The 19845-nt window shown below is 42.6% G+C and overlaps 1 protein-coding gene across 1 annotated transcript in view; it reads left to right on the top strand.

Annotated features, from left to right (window-relative positions):
• Positions 1-19845, top strand: part of raver2 (ribonucleoprotein, PTB-binding 2) — a 100538-nt gene that overhangs the window by 57064 nt on the left and 23629 nt on the right. Inside the window, exon 5 of the mRNA XM_085774882.1 lies at positions 12393-12584. Coding sequence (XP_085631008.1) covers positions 12393-12584 — 192 coding nt within the window. The remainder of the gene's footprint in view (positions 1-12392; positions 12585-19845) is intronic.

Below are 19845 nucleotides of genomic sequence, written 5' to 3'. Positions count from 1 at the left end.
AAGTGCACAAGTAGGTGCAGTGACTAGGCTCACAATGACGAAGCTAACATCGTGTTAACAGACAGTGTACAATGCAGGCATAATGTTTGTTGTGTTTACCAAGTTAGCTTAGGACATTACCATGATAATATTTGCTGGCACCGATCAAAATAACTGCTATCAGTGTCAGTTCTGCATATTTGGCCAGACACCAACGTATTGGGCAAATAGAGACAACAACATTGCAACACCTGTAAATTGGACGATATTTCCTTAACTTAGAGATTGAGGGCAGATGTCACTCAGAAAGTCTCTCCATTACATAATGTGTCCACCAGAGAGCACTGACAGGTTCATTTTTTTAAACTGTAAAATGCCCCATCCAGTGCACCTAACTATTTAACTGAACCATCAACTTATTTAACAACAAAATGTGAAGATATTCTAATCAATTCAAAGTTTCAGCTGTTTTGAGAAATATAACAATGAAGCATGGACCAGACAAATTAAAATCACAGAGTAGCTGAAGAATCGTGAAACTTAAACAAAATAAACTATTATATTGCATTTAGCTGTTTTGTCATTCAGGAGGCTGATGCCATTTTGTTTTCTGTAAAATTCTGTCAGCTAGTCGACTGTGATACTACAGGGGATATGCTCGCAGTCTGTCTGGTTTAACACTTTTTGCTGTTATGGTGAATACATTTTGGCATCTGGCAGCTTAGGTGTTTAAGATGCTGAGCATGAAACTGCAACATCTTTGGATCAGTGACATGCAAACGTTTTTGTACTGTACATCTTCCTTGTCCTTCCAAATTCCAAGAGCAGACCAGAGGTCAGTGTCGGCTACTGTATATAATGTCCTTCCTTAGAAATAAATTGCTTGTAGACACTTAAATGGTTCTAATATCATAAAAGACATTGGTCTACTTTGATTGCTGCATAATAACTAGTTAGATCATTACTTAATGTCTTCAGGCCCAGTCAGTTTGTCTTACATAAACCTTCTTCCTCCCTCGTGCACACAGGTAAAACTCACCCCTCTTGTCACTTTTCCTCTGTTCAGAGTGCACTTAACCTGTGGCCTTGGCCCTGAGCGCTATAATTCTGCTGCCCACGAAAGGGCCCTCCAGGCAGCACTTTAACTTGAGTCAGCCAGGAGAAATGGAGGGAGGAGAGGGTAAAGAATGTCAACCATATTAGAGAGAAGGACAGCAGGGTGGAGACAGTAAGGAGGGATGGGAAGACGGGAGGAGGGAGGATGGAGCTGAGAATGCCAGACCTATTAGAGAGGGGATGGAGGAAGGAAGGAAGGAGAGGGCTGACAGCGTCAGGCCTAATAGAGGGTCAAGGAGAGATGGGAAGAGAAGGAGCGCTGTAGTAAAATGGTGGAGATGTGTTGAATGTCAATCACAGGAAGAGTATTGTTGGCATCTTTGCAACTGTAAATGTAGTGATGATGGCTGAGGAGTTAAAAACTGACGGACACAGCAGAGACGGTAACTCTTATCTAGTTCAGTAAAGGTTGTTTAAGTCACATGTTAGCACGGTGACAAACAGCACATGCACAGTAGACAACACAACACTTATCATTTCTCATAACATCCTTGTTTGTCTTTTTTAGCAACAACCTTTTTCTTCAAGCAGCAGATTACAGTGATGTCATGTAGACAATATACACACACACACACACACACACACACATGCAGTACATATACATACATAAATGCATACATGCATATATATGCAAAACAGATTACTACATGGGAGTGATAAATGGTTATAAACATGGATAAATACCCCAAAAATGAGTTCTGTTTCGCCGTCGAATAATGTAGACAGTTGCATTGTTTTATTCAGAAGCGACAGAAAACAACACATTTTGAATATGTAATGTGTTTTACTCTGGAAAACATGTTCCTCACAATCATCGGAGCTCATTGTTGCACAGCTAATTAAAGTCTTTTCCCGAGTACAATCTTTAGATGCTTGACATAATTATTACCCCCTTTGGTGAAACCCAGAGTGCGTCAAAGTTTTATTCAAAGGAGGAATAATTCTTAGACAGTTGTCATGTTTAATGGCGTTTTTGTTTTTTTTTGCGAATAAAGCTGATGGAAAAACCTCAGCATTTTGTTGTTAGGCAAATTTCAATAGGATTTCACAGAATTGTTTCATCTTGGACAAAATAAAACAAAAGATTTCTTGATAATTTTATCTAAAATTTTCCACTTTAAAATATTTTTTCCAAATGAATCCTCTCACACTTTCACCCACCTAGTCTCCCTTCTTTAATGTCCATGCACACACCCTTTGTACTCATCCAACCTTCTTCATAAAGATCTTTACCGTTAAGCTTGTCACCGTGATAGGTCATGTCACAGACAGCTGTGACAGGGCTGTCGTGACCTCATCTCTCGGTTCAGACAACTGACGCGACCATTGAAACTGTCTGTATCACACATGCACTCACGGACGCACACACACACAGCACACATGCACAATAAAGGAGCACTAACTGACAGGGGGGGTTCCTCCGAGCCTTAGCCCTGCCAGTGACTCGGTCAGCATTTCTTGGCTTGGCACCACAACTTGAGGTCAAGAGCTGTCAGGCACACTGATAGCTAGCTTAGCATCTTTGGTTTCCCTGTGCCACTCACACACAAACACAAACACTCACACTCACACACACAAATAGTCCTTGCGGTGACCAGCTGTAACATCAGAGAATGACAACACAGTTCATTGTGTGTTGTGAGTGCCTAAATCTAAAATCATCTTTGGTTTGATTCTCTTGGTTTATTATAATCACAGACTGCAGGGTAAGAAAAACTCGTCTCACATTATTTAAGTACCACAACCCTATGAGACTTTGCATAAAAGATTTTATAACTGTGAATTGACCTTCTATTGTACGTAAGCTGTCAAACTGTATAAGAAAGAAAGGGGCTTGTCAACCTGTGTTAATTATGCTGAGATTTATGTTATTTAAATGCCAGTGCACTATAGCTCGACTCATATGGAGGTGATGTTTTATTATTTTGTCAAAACAAGCAGTAAAATGTCTCAGCTTTCAGTTTGACGTAACATAATATCCTGCAGCACTTTAGGTTAACTTTCAGCGCACCACGTATAATGATATCGGCATACAGTACACTCCCAACATTATGTAACAAAGCACATCCGTCCCATCAGTGAACGGCGTTACTAACGGCGTTATTTTTTTCAGTAACGAGTAATCTAACTAATTACTATTTCCACCGTTACCACGCCGTTACCGACAATTAAATGAGGCGTGTTACAAACTACTCAGTGAAGCCATTGTCCTCCGACTTGGCTCATCTCAGCCACAGAAGCTGCTAAACTGTTTTTTTTTTTTCTCCTCTCCTTTGGTGAGGTGAGGAGGGAGGAAGAGGGAGGGGCGAGACAACCGCATAAGTGATGATGATTGGTTGAGGCAGAGTAAGGTTTCATGCTAGGCCAATCAGAGTCAGTGTTCAGTTTGTACACAAACCACACACGCACGCAGTTTAGCCTCACACACACAAACTAGCAGAGGGAAGCTGCCGAACTCGGAGGGAAAGTTGGCGTTTTCAAAGTGGAAACAGACACTACTTTAATCTCCTTGAGGTAAAAGCCAAGAACACACACACACTTTCTCTCTGAGCATCTCCGCCTGCAGACAATATTTGACACATGAAGTAAATACATTGGCCTTTGGTCACCCCTATATATTATGGTATTAAACTACATCTTTTTATTTAACTAGGCTAGTTAAATCACAGTAGCATAGGCTACTGATGTGTTGAACTTACAGGCTTGTTACTAAGTATGTATTAATTATCATGATAAATAAAACTCAACCTGTCACACAGCTCCATGTTGTCTCTGTGTGGTGTTCAGGGACAGGTCAGGACAGTCTGAGGACAGAGTTTATATTAATGCACCGTGACACTGTGGCAGGTCTCTGTACGTCTTCACCACAGATCAGATGTTCAGCTGTAGGAGCGAAAAACTCAGCTGTTCTCTCCACCGCGACGTGCGCCTGGCGTTTTTTTTTTTTTCTTTCTCCATGTATCAAGCTCCGGTAGCACAGCAGGACGCTGTGCAGCTTCTGCTCACCTGACTCTGTGCAGCTTCTTCATTAAATCCAAACAGTCCGACACAGCGACGCACCGCTCCTTTAGACTCTAAAGTCTCTGTAGCTGATCAGCCCGGAACTCTTCCAGAGCAGCTACAGCGCAGCGTGATCTCAACCATGGTTGATGAGAGCAGAAATGTTGTTGTTGTTGTTGTTGTTGTTGTGAAAATGGGCGAGCTCGTGAAGAAGCGAATTTACACAAAATGGTCACGAGTCAAAACAAGCGTCAAATCGCGTATCTCGCGTTTGGTCGCGCGTCAGAACTCGAGCGGAAAAAAAGCGTTCCTCATGTTTGGTGGGAACCCCCTTGTGGGAACCCCCTTGTGGGTGTTCCCACCAAACACGATGAAATAGACGAAGACTCGATGGTCCCGTCGCCAAAAAAAAATCGGGTGTATTGCGTCGCAAAAAAAAAAAGTCGCGTATACCGCGTCGCCCGCCTAATCGCGTCTTTGCATTACGGCCTTTTACACCGCGGACATAACGAATAAACGGTTACGGTGTGAACGAACAACATAGAACAGGACCAGACGTGGCGTTGTTTCCTCTTTTCACCGACAGCTCCACTCTCCCTTACTTACACTAACTTCTGTTATTGTTGAGGCCAGAGAACTGTGGGATTTGTAGTTTTTGACCAATCGCAGGTTGTGCTCTTTCTTTTTGTGATTTTCCCGGTTCACACATGTTTTTTTTTTTTAGGGGCAAATGCGAGTGAAATGCTCGCCCATGGTGGGCATAAGAAAATGTAAGACCTGTCTAAAATTATTTAAGACTTGAACACAATAATTCAACAAATTTAAGACATTTTAAGACCGAAAATTTAGATTTTCACATTTTAGACTTTTTAAGACCCTGCGGATACCCTGTTATTTCATATAAAAGTTTAAGTGCATACATATTTTATGATGCTGTGTATTATATATTATATATTTAAGATCATCTTAGAATTTTCTAATAAATGTAATACTTTTTAAGGCCTTAATTTTAGATACATGAATTTAAGACTTTTTAAGGAGCCGCGGATACCCTGAGAAGTTGTGCGCTCGCAGCAGGACAGATAATCAGATGGATAATCGGTAAAGTTAATAATTTCACTTAATGTGGCCATGAATAAATTAATTTCGATGTTTCGCCTGTTATTAAACGCAAATCTTGAATAGGTCTCGGCTGTTTTCACATTTTAAAAGGTCTTTGTTGTCTTTGTACAGAGACAATATGAGATTTGCTTGTAGCCACAGCACTTAAAAAACCCACTGTAACCTATTTTCATAGGCACACCAGCCTCGCTTTCAATAAAACACACACTCGCATTCCATAATTGCGATCAGTGAAATATATGAAAACAATAGCTAACAACAATAGCTAACAACAATTTAAAAATGAGAGAAAAAAAATCCAAATTCTTCGACATATTTAAAGCAGATAACAGCGGCACGGCCGTTTCGGCTAATGCTGTGTTCAAGGCAGGCTTTTGAAACCGTAAGTTACAGCTTCAAGTCACAACTACGACTTGGTAGCGTTCCAGGTAACCCGTAGCTCGTGTTTTTACCGTCCTGTTGTCTGTGAAAGTTCCCTATAACGGCCACTCGTAACTTCCGACCCGTGAACTCGTACCAGATCGAACTGGTATGACTTCACAGGAAGGAAAAACACAAAGTACGAGTTTCCTTGAACGCACCATGAGTTAGCAGCCCCCGCCCTTGTCAGGCATCAATTGGTCCTCGTGCTACGTCACCACATTCACGCGCATCCCTTGGCTGCACACACAGCCCTTCATGCCGTTCTCTCCCCTCATTGGATAACACTTGTATCCCACAAGGAAAATTTTCTCCTCGGGTTACAGCAGAGCAGAGTGATGGAGAGACTCGTGTTTAGGCTGAAATACTTCATGTAAGTGATTGCTGACGGAAAATAGGACTATTTAGGACTTATATTAACAAAAACATTCCACTGATATCTGCTTTAAACTTAAAAAAAAGAAAGAAAAAGTAACGCAATAGTTACTTTCCCTGGTAACTAGTTACTATTATAGTGAAGTAGTGGAGTTACTAACTCAGTTACTTTTTGGGAGAAGTAATTAGTAACTATAAGTAATTACTTTTTAAAAGTAACTTTTTAAAAGTAGTTCCCAACACTGCATCCCATGAACTGCCCTGTGATTGCTGTAGGACATACTGTACAGAAGCAGCAAGCACTCAGCACTGTGGATGGTGATGGCCTGATTTCACCACTTTAGAGAAAGTCAAAATTAAAGGCCAAAATAAACAGATTGTTTGGCATCTAATAGGATTTACCAGAGCAAAGTGTACACAAATGCCTCACTGCCTCTCTAACAGTACAGCGATCAGGCTGTCCATCATGTGGTTGGTGAAATATACAGTGATCACAGGCATTGGTGTGATATTCAGGGCTGTACTGAAGGCCACAGTGTGACCTGACACAAAGACACACTGCAGACACGGGCCCATCCATCATGACAGGAGAACATGCTGTTTTTCAGACATCATGCTGCACTTTGGGCCTTTTTAGCGCACTGGGTTAGTTAAATCTGTTATTCCAACATATTCTGTTAATTAGACTGATGCGGGGTAATTACACTTTGCAGGAGAATAATTTCTTCTGGGCCAATCTCTTTGATTTACATCAAGGATCATTTACAGGATGGCAGATGAAGTGCCCGATTCATGCATCTAATTACTCTTTAATCATACCTTTAGGACAAAGTAGAGCCATACGCTGCATTAAAAAAATCAAAGATAGAAACATCAGGGGCATCCAATAAGTTTTTAAATTGTTAAGACACATTTACAGTGTTGTACTCGTCCAGCCAAACATTACAAACATTATGTTGGATGAAGAAAAACTCAACTATTTTATTCCCAGTGCTTCTTCCTTTTTCTTTTTATTGATACGCATTCTCTCTGTCTCTCTTGCACCTGTGATGAACTCTGCACCTTTTTCAGTTGCCATGCGTCGACATCCACATATCTCACCTGTAATGAACACTGAACATGTGAGCACTCTGTAAGTGTAGATGTTCAGACTGTGCAACAGCTGCCTACATAAGACAGACAGCAACAATAATGGGTTTACTTGTGCTTTTTCTGAGAATATACGCACATGAACAGATAAGAGACAGAACCAAACAACAGCTGGGATATACAAGGATCACATACAGTCCACACCGCCTGCTTTAAATTTGCATAATTGTTTTTGCAGATCTGAATTTTGATTGAATATTTTATATAATGTGAGTGCAGTCAGAGTAAAAAATCTGAGTACAGGGGCTCACTCAGTCCTCGCACCATTACTCACACATGCAAAGCTGATGATAGCTTTAACACCATTTGCACACACAATTTAATGTACATACAATGCAAGTTTCAGTTTGCCCACATTCACACCCGTCTTATTTGTTGTTTGCGCAAAAAAATAATGATTAGCAAGTTTTTTTTTTCCTCCTGTCTTTTTTATCCTCCATCCCTCTCTCCACCTCTCCAGTCAACCACTGATGTTTTTCTTCTTAACTTCCCCCCAACCTCTTCTAACTCACACTGTCTGTCCATCCATCCATCCATCCATACATACATCCATCCATCCATCCAGTGGAGTGGATGTGCTTAGAGTGGTTCAGGTCATTTCCATATACAGTTTGCTTAATGTATGCTGATGATAATAGCCTATCGACCTACTCCTCCACACACACACACACACACATCCATTTTCCTCCCTTGTTCCTCTCCTCCATCCATCCTCTGTTCAGACCGGAGGGAACTGCAGACAAATGAGAGGCGGGGAAGGAGGGGGGGGAGGAAGTGGAGGGCCACTTGATTGAACACTGATGGTAACAGGCATCAGAGCTCAGGCTGAGAAAGTGCAAATACATTTGTCTCCCACTGGTTTGTAATCTGCCTACTTTTACAGTAAAAGTAGATTTGATTGTATTGCATATTCGTGTAATTATATGGTAATTGTTAAAGTTTGATTAAATTGTTAAAGTGCAATTACAAATCCTTTGAAACTTATTGATTTGTGAACCTTGCTGTAAATGCTTTCAATATTTATTGACAAGTTGGCCTTCTTAGGAGACTTCAGATCTGAAACCGTTGACTAATAAGCTGAAAAAAAAAAAAAAAAAGCGACATGAGCAACAATTTTGATAATTGATTTATTTGTTTGGTAATGGAAAATAGAAACATTTCAGCTTCAGACCACTGGTCTAATGGAGAACCAAGCATCACATTATATCAGGCAGAACACTAAAGTCATGCACATCATTCTGTCATCAAACCACCTGCTACACGTTGCTATTGCTGGTTTATTTCTGCCTCCAGCACCCGAGCCCTTACTGTTCTGTTTTCCTATTAACCATGAATGTCACAACATCTTGTGCCACGTGTGTCATGGGTATTCATGTCACTGTGATACTGTTATGTGCCGGGTTCCGCTCACTGCCAGAAATGGTCAAACGAAGTGATTTGCGAGAGTGTAATTTCTATCTCGGCAAATATGTGAGTGGTTTGTAAAGTCTTGGACTGAGTCAAACTATGGTAATTCTCCACCTGTTAACACCATCATCGTATGGTAGCACATTATGGCTGTGACTAAGAATTTGTCTGTTGCGCTGCCTGCTGTTGGAGTGAATATGCAATGGTAGCTCCAGACTCTCTGTGCAGTCAAACAGCAGACAGCACAGGCTCTTGTGACTGTAGTGTAGACCTTTCAAGAACAAATGCAGTCACTTTTCAAATCATGTTGGAAATACAAATACAAATGAGAAAGAACCGATGTTTTCGAGCAACATCTCATTTTTCATTCCTCTGGTCACAAGATAACGATTTTTTAAAATGCTGACTTGATCATGAAAACAATTGTCATCTATCACTATTAGTGTTTGTTTGAGTTGCAGAAAGCATCAACATTGTTGCAGCAGAAAACATACTGTACTGTTATTTTATACCAGTGGAACTACCTTTGTGTTAAATGGTACTTAAAGAGTGCTTTCAGATGTGTTTTTAAAGACATCAAAATACTTTGTTTTGGATAATAATCGTGACTCGTGGTTTTGGTACAAAATGTTTCAGTTAAAATTAGATTTTTGCCTTTATCCCGCACTTAAAAACAAATCTATGACTATTAACTGCAGGATGTAAGACGTCTCCTGCTTTCCTGAAAAGTTCAATCTCACTGTGCGTGCGCAGGTTTCAGGTTTTCAGCTTTCCACATCACAGCCATGGTTGGTCTTTAAAACTAATTCTGATGGCACAAAATGGTGCTTTTAACTCGGATAAAGATGAACACAGAGAAACCTTCCCCCTCAGGCTGATGAATGCTAAAATAGCCTTCTACTGTCACACTCTGTAGAGACATTGTTTTTCATGGTAAAAGGTCAAACACCCAAATGACAGCAAGCCCAAACACATTTTTGTGAGGTGGGAGACTTTAAAGTGTCTCCGACAGTGGACAGGTTGTGTGCAGGTGAGATAAACTGACCACATCTTATGATTTTTGTCGAGTATTTTAGTTGAAATTATCTGCTACTAACAATAGGTCATGGGATGTCTTTTAACCATAAGCCTTTAGCTCTTAGCCATTGTCGTTATGCAATACCATCCATTATCTTTATGGTATTACCCTGCCTGCATTATTTAGCTGCTCCTCACACAATGGAAATGACTGAACATTCTTGACAAGAAGAGAAGCCAATTTTCTTAGGAAGTAATGTTACTGGTCAGCAGTATTCTGGCCTTAAGAGATCTGTTTATTGACCCGTCCTCATAAAAAATGTGATACGACATTATTCCATCAACTGTGTCCACATTGGAAAAAGGCCAGATGTTGTATTGGATGTGGCCATTAAGTTGGAGGCAGATTATTTGGTCTAGATCAGCTCCTGTTTGTTTGGCTTTACACAGATATGGAAAGTAGTTGTGTGTGTGTGTGTGTGTGTGTGTGTGTGTGTGTGTGTGTGTGTGTGTGTGTGTGTGATGTGTGTGTGTGTGTGTGTGTGTGTGTGTGTGTGTGTGTGTGTGTGTGTGTGTGTGTGTGTGTGTGTGTGTGTGTGTTTTCATTGTTTTTTGTCAAATCAAAGAGAGCTGAGAGAAGCTCTTTCACCTCCACTACAACACGGTTATCTGTCAGTTACTGTCAGTAATGCGCACACACAAACAACAAAACACACATAACCTGTAAGTGGAAGTGTATAGGTCCTTGTTTGAAGTGTCGCTCTTTGCAGTGTCTTTGTGTGAATGTATATTTGAATGTGTTTTTTAGAATGAGAGTCTCTCTTGCTCTACATTAGAATGGATAAGCATTTGGCTAGCGCCTTTTGATTTGGTGCTGGGTTTGCAGTTGGTGACTTAACTGTTGAGTGGAGTACATCACCATGGTAACTTACCCCGTATGGATAGCGGATTCTGGAGGAGAACTGTGTTTTGGGCTTGAATCCAAACAATAAACTAAAACACCCTACTAATCACCTTTCTGGATAACTTTTTTTTTACTATTCCTAGATTGTGCTATAAACCGGGTGCAGAAATAGAAAGTGGGCTGTTTGCAGGGCCCTCCTTTACTTGCAATGGTGATTCATGAAAAGATAGAGTAAATTAAATTTGTGTTTCCAGGCATTTTACTCTCTCTGATGAGGAAAAGGAGACTTTCTATTAAGCAGCGTGCAGCTTATATTAGATAATTAGAATTATCACTGAGGACAGTTCCACCTTCAAATTGAAGGAAAACTCCAGTCTAATACACACTGACGCCTTTAAAACCCCTGTTGGTGATAATGCCTTTTGTGTGTTCGTTTTTTTATTTCTGGAGATAACTGGTGAAATTAAAAAAAAGGGTATTAGACGTTAGTTTCTAGTATCAGTTAATAAGAAATTTGTTCTCGAAAGATTTAAACATTGTCCAAAAGAATATCAAAGAGGCAGAACGATCCTACTCTCCTCTTGGAGTTCATGTTGTGTTTTATATTTGATGTCCAAGTTCTTATTTCTCCACTGCTGGCATTATCAGATTGCACAGTGGTGTGTCCATCCGCGATGGTTACAGCCAGGTTGCATTCAGCGCATTTACTCCCAAATGAGCAACTCCAGCAAGGCAATTCAGATCATCCACCACCAGCCCCATCACCTGCGCCTGCTCATCAGCTTCGGGTTGCAGGGTGCTGAATGGTGTCCAGCACACTGACTAAGCGATGACATACATACTACATATTCTTGGATTACGGGAGGAAACCAAAACCCACGCAGACATGAGGAAAACCTGGATGCTCCGCACAGACACACAACTCTCCAAATAACCTTCAGATTCAAACCCTTTTGCTGCGATGAGCCAGTGCTGGAGACAAGATGGCAAGAAGTGAGAGACAGGGAAAAGGATATTAAAAGTAGCAAAAAGGATGCAAGTTGGATTTCATTATGCCATATTTCATCTTAACTGTGTTTGTTAATGACTCTTTTCTTTTTATTCTTGAATTTTCACCAGCCAAGTTGAAACAAAGCATCTAACATCCACTTAGATATCTAATTTACCCTTTGAAGGATGCCCACACATCTTCGGGGAAGCAGGCTTTGACTTGAAAACAGAAGGATTCTCTGATACATGACGAGACAGGAGCCAAATGAAGCAAGCTTATCACTATTCTGAGACATGGCATTGTGTTGAGAGGAGGACAAGGCCACCACAGAGAGTGACAACGACAAATTGTACTGTACTGTATGTCAGTGAAAGTCTGTAGTCTTTGAGATTTTATATGAGCAAGAGCGAAAAGAAAAGAAAAAGAGTGGATTCATTCTAATCATACACTTGAAAAGCAGCAAAAGGCAGCAGCTCATGTACATGACCTGCACCAAACCACATCTCAGAGGTCGAGAACATGAAACAGTGGAGATTTAATTAAACTTTGCTTGGAGGCAGAGCTGTTGCAAGCATGAATAATGTTATTGGGTAAATAAGCTAGGCAGTAAGTGAAGTTTCCCTGAAGCACAAAATAAGCACAATTCATTGTATGTATGTGCGTGAATAAGTGAAGTGGGCGGTTGAGAGTGGAGCTAATCAATACCAATTATTTCACCCTGTGTTAAGATTTGTGACTTTGTGAACAGCCTTTCTAGCCTTTGGTATCACCTCATACGAAAAGCAAATTACAAAGTTGCATAAAATGTTTTTGTTTTTTTGAAGTTTTGAAAGAAATTTCTATTTAAAAAGTTGTAGCATTCATTGAAAAGAGTTTGTTTTGACAATTTCAATGCATTTTTATGGCTCCCAGCTTGCTCAGGATGAGGGCAGCCCAGTCCGGGGTTTTGGCGTGGTCGAGTATGAGAGCGCCGAGCAGGCCGAGGCCGTGCTGATAGAGATGGACCGAACTCTGGTTGGAGGACAGGAGGTCCGTCTGTCACTCTGCACCCCTGGCACCTCAGGGAGAAGCACCCTGGCTGCACTCATCGCTGCCCAGGGTATGGTGAGTACAAAGCGCACAACAGCGGCACAGCCCATCATGTTACATTCACACAGACACATACCGTATACTGTAAACAGTGCATTTAGAAAGTGTCGACAACCCTTATGTTGAAGCCTTTTGCTAAAATATGTATACATATTTTTTTTAATTTTAATTTTTTTATTTAATGGAAACAGGCAATGACATACAGTACAAATGTAGAAACATACAATGTAACACCACTGACCAAAACGAACATACAAAACAAAACCTGACGACATAAAACAGAGCAAGACCAAACAGGACAGAAAAGTGCTGCTCAACAACAACAAAAAAGGATGTAAGAATAGGAAAATTTAATTTATAGTTACTACTCAATATACGTTTAATCAAACTTAAATTCATTTTCCAAATGAATGGCGTCCAACAGCTGTTCTTCTTTGTTCTTGATGTATGGAGAGTAATACTTTCACCCTGAACTGAACTGAACTGAACTGAAACAGCTGGTCCCTGTGCATACATTTAAATTTAAATATAAATTTATTTCAGGTTTCTCACATTTCTCCTGATCATCTTTGAGATATTTTTTCATCTTGATTGGAGTCCACCTGAGCTAAATTGATTAAACTTGATTTATCCATAAGGTTTCACAGATGACTTATGCATATCAGAGTAAGAACCAAACTATGAGGTGGGAGGAGCTTCATGCAGAGCAGAGATCAGAGACAGGATTATGTTGAGGTACAGATCTGCTCTGGGGAGGCCTCATTGCAGAAGAACATTTAATACTGTTCCCTACAGTGGTCTTCATAACTCTTCAGTGGAAACAGTGTTGAACAACCAGGGCTCTTCTTAAAACTGGCTGCCACAGGGAGCAATCTAAGGAGAAGTGTTTTACGTAACAGAGTTGACCAAGAACCTGACAGTCTGTCTGGCTGAGCTCCAGAGATCCTGTGTGGAGAAACTTCCATAAGTGGCAATAAGAACTTCCTCCTGTGGGAACTTGGACTTGACCCTATAGATGGACACTTCATGAATAGTAGCAGCTGCAGGAGCAGTAAGTGATTACAGAAATTATAGCTGAGCTGGATTTGTAGCATCTGGCAAGGCAAAAAGGACGATAGGAGAAATATGGTCTGATTATAAAGGTTGTGTCAGATATACAGATACAAAAAGTATGTGTGAGGATAGTAGTGCACACAAGTTGTCTGCTTTAACTAGCAGTCACTTGTACTGATTTGTAAAGAGCTGTTACAGCGCAAGCAAAACAGTGTTGACTAGGGATGCGCATGATTAACCGTTTAACCGATAACAAGAACTTTGACCGATTAATACTATCGGTTATTTATTTATTTTATTAGCTCCTTATGGCGTCATCTCATTAGGGCGTGTCGACACGTGCAGACTTCACGTGCCTTCAGTCATATTTCGCAGCAAAAAGTTACACAGGAGGACTGACAGTTTGTGCAGCAGCAGCCCCCATGAAGGAAGATCAGACAATAAATGTAGCTACACGGACATAGATATGAATCACCTGTAACAACGGCGCTGGGAAAAAAAAAAAAAAAACGTCGCTGCTCTCCAGCCTGTTCAGCTGCAGCTCTCCTGCAGCTCCACAGAGGAGCTGTCAGAGGAGCTCTGCTGTTCCTTCAGCCTGGTGTTTGGCTGCACTTTGTATAAAAACAGTTCTACATTGGACGATCTAACCTCCAGAGCGCGATCAGCTGAGACAGAGCGCACTGATCAGCTGTCGCGGCGCACGTGTGTATTTAACGGCAAAAGCACTTAATCTTATCGGTTAACGGTTAATAATCGGTTAACGAGCGTCGGTTATCGGTCAGAAAAAAAATTCAAAATGTGCATCCCTAGTGTTGACCAAAATGAGTGGATCCGCTTAAAGAGGAACTATGCAAGTCTGGTCGCTTTTCCGCTGTTTTGCTAACCCTCCTCTCAGCCATGTGCATTTGTTAACAACGAAGCCGGCGAAAAATCAATACATGGAGCGGTGGATAACGTTATATAACATATACGATGTTACACGTATATCTGTGTAGTCCTACTGTAACTGTGACAAACAAAAGATTAGGGGTTGCGGAGCATGTTTGTGTCGCGGTGCCGCTGGGACACCGGGGCAGCAGCCAAGTACCACACTGATGTTGCAAGGTTGGTTTTCAGCCATGAGACACCAGGTGGAAGGCAGAGAGCCTCCATTCTCACTGGTAACAAGTCACAAGTCATGTACAGTACTGTAGTTAACTATCACAATTACTCCAGAGCTTTTTTAATGAAGGTAAAAATGTAGCATGGCCAGGGGAAAAATCCTGCTTAGTTCCTCTTTAAGATTCAGTTCCACTGTTATGTGAGTAGAATAATATATTCAGGAAAAATACAGTAACACCCCCATACATTTCCTCAAATCTGGAACTCCATACATAGTGTCACCAAAACATCAGACTTCCCATACTTCCACATGAACACACAACTAATCTGACAGTGTCACAGCTACTTTTAATTGAAACGCTGCCACCAACTGGTTATTGCACATCCAATGTTGAGATATACAGAGGTTTGACATAGTGCACATGCATGAACACCCGCCAGCTGAGATAGTCTTTGTAGCCGTGGTGTCCCTCCTACACAGTGCTGTGGTAGCGGAGAAGCGCTGACATGATAATTATAGTTGTATAGACTGATTGGGCTCCTCCACTGTCTCCTGCTGCCTGAAATAAACCAAACTCACAGCCTGCGACACAGTATGACATTCATACAAACAGACATACATTCAAATATATGCACCCCTGCAAACTTGCTCCAAAAGATGCAAATATAAGTGAGAGTGTCCAATCATTCGAAGAGAAGCAACTGTACTTGTTTATGTATAACTGTGGATGCAGAGATGCATAATTTAGATAGAAAATTCAATTCAAAAGTGGATTTAAAAACATTATAGACTGTCATGCTTTCACAGTCAAAATCAGTCAGAGCAGCAATGTGTTTCTGCCATGTTTATGTAAGGCAGTGAGACAGTGTGAACAGGTTTTAGACTGCTGCTGTACTGGCTCAAAATTTAAAATGACATTTTTTCCTAGAAACTGCATCTAAAAATGTTGCAGTACTACATTTGAGGACAATACTTAGATGCATCCTGAACTATCTCTCTTTCTCTGTACCCCAGTCTCTGTTTTTTTAGATTATTGCAGAGAGTAACACATTTTTGGAAAGAAGAGAATATTTGAAATAGAATTACACACTTTGTTCAGCAAGATAATCTTCACAAATCAGTGCCACCGTTTTTATTCCTGAAGTCTAATCGCCAGAGGCAAAAAATTAATGTTAGGCTATAAACAAACAACACCACAGTCTCATGACTTCAGTGTCACCACCATGAGGACTCCAACTTGTCATTTGATTCAGTGTGCATACACAAGCCTCTCCTCTTATAGAGTTACTACTAGTTTACAGGAGTGAGAGAGTAAACATAACAAGGCTATGAAAGTGAGAGGATCAGTTTTCACGTTAAGCATGACAAAGTTTACAGTACCATCCTGTAGTCTCATTCAGCCACCTGTTCACAACTCCCTATTTAAAGACATGAAAGCTCAAGATCTTTTATTAATACACTTTTTCATGACCGTCTTTCATCACTTATTGAATTTCATTTTAGATTTTTTAACATATTCTTTTAACTTAAAACATTTTTGTTAAGAAACCAAGGTTTTGATCTTTTAAATGTCTCATTTGTTACATCAACCCACTGTGTTATTCCAAGCAGCTCTCATCTGCAAGAGGTGGCTTCCTTTAATCAGCTTCATCAACCCGTACAGTACAATATACCAATATGACCTTCCATCAAGTCCAATTAAGTCTAATAACCCAAAGTTAATAAAGGCACTCGTTCACAGTGTCAGTAATAATTTGGAATATTTTTGCATATTTTCTCTTGAGCAGCCTATAAGCAGAAAAACACAGCAGTGTTTCTCCCGTCACATGGAAATCTTCAATTTTTATTGTCACATGCATTGCAGATTGATGATTCATTATGACTTACCCATAGGCAATGGAAAACCATTACAGCTTACTGTTTGACTCACATCTGGTGATAAATATTTTAGATCACACTAATTGAGCTCATGGAAAGCTACAAATAAGAGTCAGAACTTGTAACTTTGAAAGTCTCTGAGTCCAACCCCCTAAATCTAATTTACAGAAAATGTCCTGTATTCATTGACAGGCACATTACATTACATTAAAGCACTAAAAATGGATGATTTACCGAAAACTGCTGCACCATCATTTTTGATGGAGAGTGACAGACTGTGGTGTCTGTCTCTGCTTTTCTTTTCTTTTTTGAATCGAGAGTTACGGATGTAACTAAGGTTCTATGAATTCTGGATGACCGCCAGAGACGGTATGAAATACCTGGATAAGCATCACGCGCATGCGCAGATCGAGACATAATACCAACAAAGTCATGTGACCTGGGTGACGTAAGCGACCTGATAAAAGGGGCAGGCACCCAGAAATCGTCTCCTACAGAATCTTCTCGTCAAGATTCCGAGTGACAACGAACTCTGGCGGTCATCCAGAATTCATAGAACCTTAGTTACATCCGTAACTCTCGTTCTATTTCATTCTTCCTGACCGCCAGAGACGGTATGAAATACCTGGATGACCCATACCAAAAAAGTCATGAGGAATCCGCACTCACCGAGATTCAGTTGCAGACCGAAGGAACAGACAGGACAGCTGCCGCCACAGGATGGGGAGCGGCGACATTGACTCTGTAGTAGCGGGCAAAGGTACAGGAAGAAGCCCACGCAGCTGCAGCACAGATGTCATTCAGTGGAACACCCTTCAAAGCAGCCCACGACGTGGAGACGCTCCTGGTTGAATGACACTTCACTGGGGGGATCTGAAGGCCCCCGAGCCTGTATGCATGAGCTATGGTATCAACAACCCAATGCGAGAGCCTCTGTTTGGACAAGGCACAACCCTTCCTGTGCCCTCCATGACAGACAAACAGAGCATCAGACTTACGAAAACCAGCAGAAACCTCAATGTACTGTTTCAGGGCGCGAACAGGACAAAGAAAGGTGACACCAGGAGGTAGTTCCTCCACACCCGACTCTGGGGCAAAAGCCACCAAACTGATAGGTTGATTAACATGAAAAGCAGAAAGCCTCTTTGGTAGGAAAGAGGGGTTAGGCCACATAGTAACCCCCAATCCATCAGGATTCCACCGCAAACACTCACTGGCGATAGACAGGGCATGAAGCTCACCAACCCGCTTCGCAGATGTAACAGCGAGAAGAAAAGCAGTCTTGCAAGACAGCCACCTGAGGTCAGCGTGTTCCAGGGGCTCAAATGGAGGAGAACACAGGGCTTCCAGGACGACAGGCAAATCCCAAGAAGGCACCCTAACAGCATGTGGAGGCCGCAATCGGAGAGCACCTTTGAGAAACCTGCCCACCAGAGCATGTGATCCCACAGATTGACCATCCACAAAGGCATGTCGAGCAGAGATGGCAGCAACATACACCTTTATAGTAGAGGCAGAGAGCCCCTTATCCAGCAACGTCTGCAGGTATCCGAGCAGTACAGGTACAGAGCAATGCTCTGGGTCCACATTCTGACCACCACACCAACCAGCAAAGAGTTTCCATCGGTTGGCATACAGCAGCCTAGTCGAGGGTGCACGAGCACTGACTACGGTCTGGACGACAGCCTGATCACAAAGATTCAGCAACGAGTCCGGCCCTTCAGGGGCCAGACATGCAACTGGAGGCGTTCCGGTTGAGGATGCCAAATGCTCCCCCCCAACTGCGACAGGAGATCCTGCCTCCGTGGGAGGGGCCAAGGTACCCCGTTGAGAAGCCGATGGAGAAGAGGAAACCATATTCTCCCGGGCCAGAAGGGAGCCACCAGCAACACTGAGTGATTGCTCCTGTCTATCCTGTGAAGCGTCAACATGAGCAGTGGGACTGGAGGAAAGGCATACAGGAGGCGGTCTGGCCAGGAGTGTGCCAGAGCATCCTGCCCCAACGGGCTGGTTGGTTCCGAGAGGGAGAACCACAGCAGACAGTGCGTTGACGCTGCTGAGGCGAATAGGTCGACCTCCGCTCTGCCGAACCTCTCCCATACCATCTGAACCACCGTGGGGTTCAGCCTCCACTCCCCCGGAGGAGGCTTTTGGCGGGAAAGCATGTCTGCGGCTGTGTTCAGCACACCCGGTAAGTGCATCGCCCTGAGACTCGCAAGGCGAGGTGAGGCCCAGTGAAGGAGCCACTGAGCCTCCCGTAGGGAATGTCTGGACCTGGTTCCCCCTTGGTGGTTTACATGATAAACCGTCGAGGTGTTGTCTGAGCGAACGAGTACATGCCTCCCTTCCAAGAAGGGAAGGAAGTGCCTGAGGGCTAAGTGTACCGCACGCAATTCCAACACATTTATGTGCTGGAGTCTCTGCTGAGGACTCCAGGTACCCCTGACCGTCCTGTGGTTCCAAACAGCGCCCCAGCCCAAGAGGGAGGCATCTGTTACCACCACCTCCCGACGGGAAGGAAGAGAACCCAAGGGAACACCGCTGGAGAGATAGGCCCTGCTTCTCCAGGGTTTGAGAGACTGGAGGCACTTGCCTGAGACCACCACCATCCTGCCTTGGTGCCTCTTGGGGTCGAGGTCCAAACCATTGACCCACACCTGCAAGGGGCGCAGTGAGAGGAGTCCCAGGGGGACGACCGCTGATGCAGCTGTCAATTTTCCCAGCAGCTGGAGAAACAGACCATATGTCAACCTTACACCTTTCCGAACACGTGAGACAAGGTTGAGAATGTCGTCCACCCTCTGTGGGGAAGGAAAGGCCTTCATCATCACCGAGTCGAGGACAACCCCGATGAACACGACCCGTTGACTGGGAACTAAACAGCTCTTTGCGAAATTCACAGTAAGACCCAACTGGTTCACATGGGTCAAAAGACACGTTGTGTCGCGAATGGCCTGCTCGCGAGTCGCGGAGCATATGAGCCAGTCGTCCAAGTATGGCAGAATACGAACGCCCTTGCTCTGCAGCGGCGAAAGTGCTGCCGCAATGCATCTGGTGAAGATGCGAGGGGCGAGTGAGAGTCCGAAGGGGAGAACACGGAACTGGTACGCCCGTCCCTTGAAGGCAAAACGAAGGAACTGTCTGTGGTGCGGTGCAACTGGCACATGAAAATAGGCATCCTTCAGATCGATGCTTGTGAACCAATCTCCCTCTGAGACCACCTGAAGAACGTCTGCTGTGCGA

This window comes from Trachurus japonicus, chromosome 4 (genome assembly GCF_045865225.1).
Source record: "Trachurus japonicus isolate A0001 chromosome 4, Traja_1.0".
Lineage (NCBI taxonomy): Eukaryota > Metazoa > Chordata > Actinopteri > Carangiformes > Carangidae > Trachurus > Trachurus japonicus.
This window is presented reverse-complemented; position numbering and strand designations above follow the sequence as displayed.